Below are 10593 nucleotides of genomic sequence, written 5' to 3'. Positions count from 1 at the left end.
TGCTGTCCAAGGGACTCTCAAGAGTCTTCTCCAGCACTGGAGTTCAAAAGCATCAATTCTTTGGCACTCAGCCTACTTTATGTTCCAAATCTCACATCCACACATGACTACTGGAAAAACCATAGCTTTGATAATATGGACCTTTGCCAGCAAAATGATGCCTCTGCTTTTTAATATGCTGTCTAGGTTTGTCATAGCTTTTCTCCTCAGTCATGACCAACTCTTTGCGACCCCCTAGTCTATACAGTCCCTGGAATTCTCCAAGCAAGAATACTGGAGTGGGTGGCCTTTTGCTTCTCCAGGGGATCTTCCCAACCCAGGGATCAAACCCAGGTCTCTTTCATTGCAGGCAGATTCTTTACCAGCTGAGCCACCAGGGAAGCCCCTTCCAAGGAGCAAGCATCTTTTAATTTGATGGCTGTAGTCACCATCTGCAGTGATTTTGGAACCCAAGAAAATGAAACCTGACACTGCTTTCATTTTTACCCCATCTATTTGCCATGAAATGATGGGACTAGGTGCCATGATCTTTGTTTTTTGAATGTTGAGTTTTAAGCCAGCTTTTCCACTCTCCTCTTTCACCTTCATCAAGAGGCTCTTTAGTTCCTCTTTGCTTTCTGTGATTAAAGTAGTATCATCTAAATACCTGATTGCTGATATTTCTCCCAGCAATCTTGATTCCAGCTTGTGAGTCATCCAGCCTGGCATTTCACATGATATACTCTGCATGTTAAAAGAAGAGAAGCGAAAAGCAAAAGAGAAAAGGAAAGATATTCCCATTCGAATGCAGAGTTCAAAAGAATAGCAAGGAAAGATGAGAAAGCCCTCCTCAGCGATCAATGCAAAGAAATAGAGGAAAACAATAGAATGGGAAAGACTAGAGATCTCTTCAACAAAATTAGAGATACCAAGGGAACATTTCATGCAAAGATGGGCTCAATAAAGGACAGAAATGGTATGGAGCTAACAGAAGCAGAAGATATTAAGAAGAGGAGGCAAGAATTCACAGAAGAACTGTACAAAAAAGATCTTCATGACCCAGATAATCATGATGGTGTGATCACTCACCTAGAGCCAGAAATCCTGGAATGCGAAGTCAAGTGGGCCTTAGAAAGCCTCACTACGAACAAAGCTAGTGGAGGTGATGGAATTCCAGTTGAGCTATTTCAAATCCTGAAAGATGATGCTGTGAAAGTGCTGCACTCAATATGCCAGCAAATTTGGAAAACTCAGCAGTGGCCACAGGACTGGAAAAGGTCAGTTTTCATTCCAATCCCAAGGAAAGGCAATGCCAAAGAATGCTCAAACTACTGCACAATTGCACTCATCTCACATGCCAGTAAAGTAATGCTCAAAATTCTCCAGGCCAGGCTTCAGCAATACGTGAACCATGAACTTCCAGATGTTCAAGCTGGTTTTAGAAAAGGCATAGGAACCAGAGATCAAATTGCGAACATCCACTGGATCATTGAAAAAGTGAGAGAGTTCCAGAAAAACATCTATTTCTGCTTTATTGACTATGCCAAAACTTTTGACTGTGTGGATCACTCACAATAAACTGTGGAAAATTCTAAAAGAGATGGGAATACCAGACTACCTGACCTGCTTCTTGAGAAACCTGTGTGCAGGTCAGAAAGCAACAGTTAGAACTGGACATAGAACAACAGATTGGTTCCAAATAGGAAAAGGAGTACATCAAGGCTGTATATTGTCACCCTGCTTATTTAACTTCTATGCAGAGTACATCATGAGAAACTCTGGGCTGGATGAAGCACAAGCTGGAATCAAGATTGCTGGGAGAAATATCAATAACCTCAGGTATGCAGATAACACCACGCTTATGGCAGAAAGTGAAGAGGAACTAAAAACCTTCTTGATGAAAGTGAAAAAGGAAAGTGAAAAAGTTGGTTTAAAGCTCAACATTCAGAAATCTAAGATCATGGCATCTGGTTCCATCACTTCATGGGAAATAGATGGGGAAACAGTGGAAACAGTATCAGACTTTATTTTTTAGGCTCCAAAATCACTGCAGATGGTGACTGCAGCCATGAAATTAAAAGACAACCAACGTAGATAGCATACTAAAAAGCAGAGATATTACTTTGCCAACAAAGGTCCATCTAGTCAAGGCTATGGTTTTTCCAGTGGTTATGTATGGATGTGAGAGTTGGACTGTGAAGAAGGCTGAGCACCGAAGAATTGATGCTTTTGAACTGTGGTGTTGGGAAAGACTCTTGAGAGTCCCTTGGACTGCAAGGAGATCCAACCAGTCCATCCTAAAGGAGACCAATTCTGGGTGTTCATTGGAAGGACTGATGCTGAGGCTGAAACTCCAGTACTTCGGCCACCTCATGTGAAGAGTTGACTCGTTGGAAACGACCCTGATGCTGGGAGGGATTGGGGGCAGGAGGAGAAGGGGATGACAGAGGATGAGATGGCTGGATGGCATCACTGACTTGATGCACATGAGTTTGGGTGAACTCTGGGAGTTGCTGATGGACAGGGAGGCCTGGCATGCTGAGATTCATGGGATCGCAAAGAGTCAGACATGACTGAGTAACTGAACTGAACTGAACTCTGCATGTAAGTTAAATAACTAGGGTGACAATATACAGCCTTAATGTACTCCTTTCCAAATTTGGAACCAGTCTGTTGTTCCATGTCCATTTCTAACTGTTGCTTCTTGACCTGCATACAGGTTGCTCAGGAGGCTGGTAAGGTGGTCTGGTATTCCTTCTCTTTAAGAACTTCCCACAGTTTGTTGTGATCCACACAGTCATAGACTTTAGAATAATCAATGAAGCAGAAGTAGATTTTTTTTTTTTTAATTCTCTTGCTTTTTCTATGATCCAGTAAATGTTAGCAATTTGATCTCTGGTTCCTCTGCCTTTTCTAAATCCAGCTTGTACATCAAAGCTTTCAGTTCACATATTGCTGAAGTCTAGCTTGATGGATTTTGAGCATAATCTTGCTAGCATGTGAAATGAGTGCAATTGTATGGTAATTTGAACATTCTTTGGCATTGCCTTTCTTTGGGATTTGAATGAAAACTGACCTTTTCCAGTCCTGTGGCCACTGCTGAGCTTTCCAAATTTGCTCACATATTGAGTGCAGTACTTTCACAGCATCATCTTTTAGGATTTGAAATAGCTCAACTGGAATTCCGGAGAAGGCAATGGCACCCCACTCCAGTACTCTTGCCTGGAAAATCCCATGGATGGAGGAGCCTGGAAGGCTGCAGTCCATGGGGTCGCTGAGGGTCAGACACGACTGAGCGACTTCACTTTCACTTTTCACTTTCATGCTTTGGAGAAGGAAATGGCAACCCGTTCTGGTGTTCTTGCCTGGGGAATCCCAAGGACGGGGCAGCCTGGTGGGCTGCCGTCTATGGGGTCGCACAGAGTCAGATACGACTGAAGTGACTCAGCAACAGCAGCAGCAACTGGAATTCCATCACTTCCACTAGCCTTGTTCATAGTAATGCTTCCTAAGGCCCACTTGACTTCACACTCCAGAATGCCTGTCTTTTAAGAGCTATTTTGTACAGTTCTTCTGTATATTCTTCCCACCTCTTCTTAATATCTTCTGCTTCTGTTAGGTCCTTGCCGTTTTTGTCCTTTATTATGCTTATCTTTGCATGAAATGTTCCCCTGGTATCTCCAATTTTCTTATAGACATCTCTAGTCTTTCCCATTCTGTTTTTTCCCCTCTTTCTTTTCATTGTTCACTTTAGAAGGCTTTCTTCTCTCTCCTTGCTATTCTCAGGAACTCTGCATTGAGTTGCAAATATCTTTCCATTTTCCTTTGCTTTTCTTTTCTCTTCTTTTCTCAGCTATTTGTAAGAACTTCTCATACAACCACTTTGTCTTCTTGCATTTCTTTTTCTTGGGGATGATTTTGGTCACCACCTCCTCTACAATGTTACAAACCTCTGTCTGGAGTTCTTCAGGCACCCTGTCTACCAGATTTAGTCACTTGAATCTATTTGTCACCTCCACTGTATAATCATAAGGGATTTAATGTAGGTCATACCTGAATAGGCTACTGGTTTTCCCTACTTACCTTGATTTGAGCCTGAATTTTGCAATAAGGAACTGATGGTATGAGCTACAGTTAGCTCCAGGCCTGCTTTTGCTGACTGTATAGAGCTTCTCCATCTTTGACGGTAAAGGATATAATCAATCTGATTCCAGTAGTGACCATCTGGTGATGTCCATGTGTAGAGTTGTCTCGTGTTGTTGGAAGAGGGTGTTTGCTATGACCAATGTGTTCTCTTGGCAAAACTTTGTTAGCTTTTGCCCTGCTTCATTTTGTACTCTAAGGCAAAACTTGCTTGTTATTCCAGGTATCTGTCGATTTTCTACTTTTGTATTCCAGTCCCCTATAATGAAAAGGACATCTTTCTTTGGCATTAGTTTTAAAAGGTCTTGTAAGTCTTCATAGAATCATTCAACTTCATCTTCTTCAGCATTAGTGGTTGGGGCATGAAAGTGAAAGTGGAAGTTGCTCAGTCACGTCCAACTCTTTGTGATCCTATGGACTGTATAGTCCACGGAATTCTCCAGGCAAGAATACTGAACTGAGTTGTCATGCACCTCCTACAGGAATCTTCCCAACCCAGGGAACAAACCTAGGTCTCCCACATCACAGGCAGATTCTTTACCAGCTGAGCCACAAAGGAATACTGGAGTGGGTAGCCTATCCCTCCTCCAGTGGATCTTCCTGACCCAGGAATCGAACCAGGGTCTCCTGCATTACAGGCAGATTCTTTACTGAGCTACTGGGGCATAGAGTTGGATTTCTGTGATGTTGAATGGTTTGCCTTAGAAACGAACCAAGATCATTCTGTCATTTTTGAGATTGCAGCCATTTTGAGTACTGCATTTTGGACTCTTTTGTTGCCTATGAGGGATACTCCTTTTTTTGTAAGGGATTCTTGCCCACAGCTATAGATACAATGATCATCTGAATTAAATTCACCCATTCCCATCCATTTTAGTTCACTGATTCCTAAAATGTGGATGTTTGTTCTTGCCATCTCCTGTTTGACCACATCCAATTTACCTTGATTCATGGACCTTACAGGTTCCTTTGCAATATTATTCTTTACAGTGTTGGACTTTACTTTCACCATCAGACAAACACAACTGTGTGTCATTTCTGCTTTGGCTCAGCCTCTTCATTCTTTCTGTAGCTATTTCTCTGCTCTGCTCCAGTAGCATATTGCACACCTATCGACTGTAGGTGGGGGTGGGGGAGCTCATCTTTCAGTGTCATATCTTTTTACCTTTTTATACTGTTCATGGAGTTCTCAAGGCAAGAATACTGAAGTGGTTTGCCATTCCCTCCTCCAGTGGACCACATTTTGTGAGGCCCTAACTAGCAGGGACATGCCTTCACCACTCATGTAGCTGGACAATATGCCCAGTGCCCTGGTAGTCCCACAGCTGGTGCTCGTTGAGTGTGTAAACCTTCACTGGCTGTTGGGTGTTGGTCAGTGTGAGGCCCAGGATGGTGGCAAAGGCCCTGCTGGAGTGGCTGGGAAGGGAGTCCAGGGAGGCTGGAGCTTCCCAGCCTCTTTGCTGCTGCTGGCCACCCTAGGGCCTATCTTCTACCCAGTAATCGCTGTCTGCCCTGGAGCTGATCTGCCACCCAGGAGTGGAGGGCCTCTCAGCCTCAAGAAAATGCAAATCAAAGCCAGGATGAGATACTGATTCATACTTACTCGGTTCAGTTCGGTTCAGTTGCTCAGTCATGTCTGACTCTTTGCAATCCCATGGACTACAACATGCCAGGTTTCCCTGTCCATCACCATCTCCCAGAGCTTGCTCAAACTCATGTCCATCGAGTCAGTGATGCCATCCAACCATCTCATCCTCTGTCGTCCCCTTCTCCTCCCACCTTCAACCTTTCCAGCATCAGGGTCTTTTCTAGTGAGTCAGTTCTTTGCATCAAGTGGTCAGAGTATTGGAGTTTCAGCTTCAGCATCCAATTCATTCACCTTCCAATGAATATTCAGGACTGGTTTCCTTTAGGATAAACTGGTTGGATCTCCTTGCAGTCCAGGGGACTCTCCAGAGTCTTCTCCAACACCACAGTTCAAAAGCATCAATTCTTCGGTGCTCAGCTTTCTTTACAGTTCAACTGTCACATTCACACATGACTACTGGAGAAACTATAGCTTTGACTAGATGGACCTTTGTTGGCAAAGTAATGTCTCTGCTTTGTAATATGCTGTGTAGATTGGTCATAGATTTTCTTCCAAGGAGCAAGTATCTTTTAATTTCATGGCTGTAGTTACCATCTGCAGTGATTTTGGAGCCCAAGAAAATAAAGTTTGTCACTGTCTCCATTGTTTCCCCATCTATTTCCCATGAAGTGATGGGACTGGATGCCATGATCTTTGTTTTTTGAATGTTGAGTTTTAAGCCAGCTTTTTCACTCTCCTCTTTCACTTTCATAAAGAGGCTCTTTAGTTCCTCTTTGCTTTCTGCCTTAAGCATGGTGCCATCTGCATATCTAAAGTTACTGATCTTTCTCCCAGCAATCTTGATTCCAGCTTGTGATTCATCCAGCCTGGCATTTCGCGTGATGTACTCTGCATGTAAGTTAAATAAGCAGGGTATCAATATACAGCCTTGATGTACTCCTTTCCCAGTTTGAAACCAGTCCATTTTTCCATGTCCAGTTCTAACTGTTGCTTCTTGTCCTGCATACAGGGTTCTCAGGAGGCAGGTAAGGTGGTCTGGTATTCCCACCTCTTGAAGAATTTTCCATAGTTTGTTGTGATCCACACAATCAAAGGCTTTAGTGTAGTCAATGAAGCAGAAAGAAGTGAGTGCCAGGGACTGAGAGGAGTGGGGATTGTGGAGTTAATGTTTAATGGGTACAGTTTCTGTTTGGTTTCACAACATTGTGAGTATAAGTGCTGCCACTGAATTTTGTACTTAGAGTGATTAATATTGAAAATTTTATGCTGTACACATTTCACTACAATTGAAAATAATGTAATATGCCAAAAAATGTTGACTAGGATGCTTTAAGTAGGTGAATTGTATCATATGTGAATTATATCAACAATAAAGCTTTTTCAAAAAGCAATTTTTTACATTTTTGTGTGAAGACAGAATATATATATATATATATATATATATATATGTATGTATGTATTTAAAGATAACAGAAGCCCTCCTTGAAAGTAATTTAGTTAGGATCATTTATTGGATGGGGAAAAAATGAACACAACGAAAGCTAGGAACAGAGACCCCCAAGATGTGGGTCTCACCCCCACCCCAAGTGGCACTGTCTGTGGTCCCAGTCAAGTTTGCAGAGGCGAGACCCACGTGGGAGATGGACTCTGTGTAAAATCAGGACTAGAAGCACGTCACTTCGTCTTGTCTGCCTTTGTGGATCTGGTAGCTGGTCAAGGCCACTGGCTTGTTCTCCTGTGGAAGGCTTTCAAACACTTGAATGTGCACGAAGTCATCATCCATTTGAACCTTGGTGAAGAATGTCCTCCCAGCAACCCCTTGGCTTTTGAACTCCACAGCATTGAACACCAGGAACTTCTTGTTTTCCTTCTCTTCCAGCGGAGACTTCACTTTGTCAGCAATGGCCTGGATCTCAGCCGCGGCCAGCTGCTTGGTGGGGGGTGCACCACACATCATCTCAGTGGTGGGTCTGTGGACACCAGGAGGTGGTCATGGAGCGGCAGTCATGCTGCACCAGCGGTTGCGCAGGAGCAGCGGACACTCGCAGGAATTTTATGTGCATTTTATTGTACATAAATTATACTCAATAAAGCAGCTAACAAAACTAAGTATGAATTACTTTGATAAAAATAAAAATTAAATTTTAAGAAAAAAATTATTTCTCAATCATTGAACGGTACAGATTTAATACAGAGGGAAACAAAGCTTCCCGCTGTGTCCCTGCTGCCCTGAGATGCATTCATTCAAATGCGAATCAAATGCCTATCACTTAGCATATACCAGGTGAGCTGTGACCTGAACACATGCCTCAGTTTATCTCACTGGCCTTAGGAAGCAAGCAGTGAGACACTGAGATGCAAGAAAACAGAAACGGGACCTTGGTGACTTTATTTAAGCCCTTCAAGACTTGGTTTCTTTATCCATAAAATGGAATAACAATAATGTCTGCTTCAAAGGATTAATATAAGTATCTTAGAAAAGGCTTAGCAGTATCGGGCATGCAGAAAGGGTTAGATACACATCAGCTACTTAGGGGGGACCATGGTCCCAGTAAGGGACACATGGTCATTGCCTGGACCTTTGACACATAGCAAGAGGGGAGACCCTGCGTCAGGAGAGAAAGGTGAGGGCAGAGACCAGGCCTGGAGGCTAGCAGTGACCTTGGTGCGCCTCTTGGTCCCTGAGAAAGTCTGGGGTCATGGCAGGTAAGTAATCTGGGAGGGGTACGCAGTGCCAGGAAGAGACATAGGAGCTGGTCCTGGGACCTTGGCTGAGCCCAAAGTGGAGACCAGGGGCCCCATGACCATACCGAATTACAGTACTAATACTTTATTCAGCCCCATTCCAAGACTGGGGGTATCCATGTCTTTACCTGGAAAAAATAGTGGGAGCTACTCGGTGAGGCAGTGAGGAAATGGAAGAGGAAAAAGGGGCTCATATTCCCCACCTTGTCCTCAGCCTCCCCATGGCATAGTGCTCTAGGGTCTGCCCACCCCCTCAACCCCAGGGACCCAGCCCACGCCCCTTCTGCCCTCTCAGATCCGTCCATCCCACCAGGCCCGCCCCCTTGCCCCGCTTGGACAGCCTGGCTGGGCTATGAATAGCACATGGCCCTTTTCCTTTCCAAATATAAAATGTTTGCTTTCAATCAGGGGCGTCTGGGGAAATGGAAATTATAGGATTGGAGAGTGTCCTTGGGTAAAGAAATACCTCGAATGCCGAAACCTCGCAGGGCCTCTGATTAGGGCTGGAATAATTCCTGCTGTAATATAAACAATCCTCGCTCGGCTAATGGGGGGCGGGGGAGCGGGGCCAGAAAATAGGGGCACATGCTGCCTCTTTGTTCTCTCCCCTCCCAGCATGCCTGTGTGGCTGGGCCAGGGCTCGGGGTCCAGAGCAGACAGCTTGAGAGCCTCAGGACATCAGAAGCCTCGGCTTCTGGGGTGCTGAGTGACCATGGGTGAAACCCTGCCCCAGGGTCCCCTGCCCCTGCCATAGCGAGTGGCAGACAGATTCTCCATGAGGAGCAGCCAGCCCTGGCCCCTTGGTCTTCTAAGGCTTCAGAGGCTTGGACCTGCTCTGGGGGCTGACGAAGAGCGCGGGGTAGGGGGTGGGGTGGGGGGAGGCCATCTGAGTAGATGACCAGGGAGAGAGGAGAGGAGCCTGGGAAAATGGCTCTGAGCAAAGTTTCCCAAGTGGTTGGTCAGTTAGTCAGCAAATACTTCTCAGTGTCTCCCTGAAGCACCAGGATGTGAAGTTGGTAAAGGCGCTTTCCCCACCCTGGAGGGGCACAGGATCTGTCTGGTAAATACACCACCAACAAACCATGAGCCTGGCAGCAGTGGCTTAGGGCAGAGGCCCTGGGAAGGGGCTTTGCACATCCCAGTGACTCCCAGCTTACATACAGGAGGGACAGCTCCCTGCCACTCAGAGCATGAAGGCTGTGCCTCGGAGGCCCTGCCTATGTCTTCAGCATTGTGCAATCAGCTCTCAACATCCCATTAGCTGGCCTGGTTAGCTAGCACCTCAATTAACCAGAGCAGGGAATGTCCTCAAAATCAGTATGCATTTGATAACATGCAGCTCCAAAGCCAAGCTTTTTTTTTTCTCTTTTGCAGAGGAACCTCTCAGGCTAACAGCTCTTCTTGACACCTCATTCTCAAATGTACAGTTATCTTGATGCAAAGCACTAAGAGAGAGAAAGCAGGTCAAGCTCCTCATAAAACAGAGAAACTGGGAAACTGTAGGAAGCATTTGTAAAGATTCACATGTCACAGACCTATGTGGCCATGTAGGTTACAGTCAAACCATGCTGAGGACACAGCCAATCAGTCTAGGGGTAGGGGCTGGGAAGGGTACTGGCTTGCTGTGTCTCTATGGCTGCAGCCTCTTATCTGTAAAATAGGTGCAAATGGCAAAGGAAAACCAGCCAAGGTGATTCTGAGGAAGATGAATCAGGTGTGATTTGTGGAGGATCTGGTCCTATCCTGATGGAGCTAGGGGTCCTGGGGGAACCTTCAGTCCACAGGCATGGCTGGCTCATGGAGTCCAGCCCAACACCCAGTTCTAAGAGTGGCCAGTCAAGTTGGCCCCCATGTACTGAAGGCCCAGACGGTGTGAACACAAGAGGAGGCCTACAATGCAGGCTGGTGTCTCTGAAGAGAAGCGAAGGTATGGTCAGGGCAAGGAAAGAAGCTGGGGTTTCTGGATGGTTGGGAGGGGAGGCTGTTAGCCCCAGGCCTGAGAGCTGGGCCTGCTCTGAGGGAGGGGCTGGGAACATACCTGACCACTCTCTCCCACCTTCCCATCTCCGGCTGCTGCCTCCCAGGATGGATACTCAGGATGGTTGGGATGCAACTGGTGGGTCCAGAGCAGGTGAAGG

General features: G+C 45.5%; 1 protein-coding gene across 1 annotated transcript; it reads right to left on the bottom strand.

Annotated features, from left to right (window-relative positions):
• Window positions 1-7301: 7301 nt before the first annotated feature.
• LOC101907579 (cystatin-B-like) lies at window positions 7302-7667 on the bottom strand. The gene has a single exon (XM_024996408.2). The coding sequence runs from the start codon at window positions 7665-7667 to the stop codon at window positions 7374-7376; it is 294 nt and encodes a 97-aa protein (XP_024852176.1). The 3' UTR covers window positions 7302-7373.
• Between the last annotated feature and the right edge of the window lie 2926 nt (window positions 7668-10593).

The sequence above is a fragment of the Bos taurus genome, chromosome 8 (assembly GCF_002263795.3).
Source record: "Bos taurus isolate L1 Dominette 01449 registration number 42190680 breed Hereford chromosome 8, ARS-UCD2.0, whole genome shotgun sequence".
In the NCBI taxonomy this organism is placed as follows: domain Eukaryota; kingdom Metazoa; phylum Chordata; class Mammalia; order Artiodactyla; family Bovidae; genus Bos; species Bos taurus.
This window is presented reverse-complemented; position numbering and strand designations above follow the sequence as displayed.

Excerpts from the sequence above, each read along its gene's own strand:
- LOC101907579 (XM_024996408.2), bottom strand. The coding sequence starts at position 7,667 with ATGATGTGTGGTGCACCCCCCACCAAGCAGCTGGCCGCGGCTGAGATC.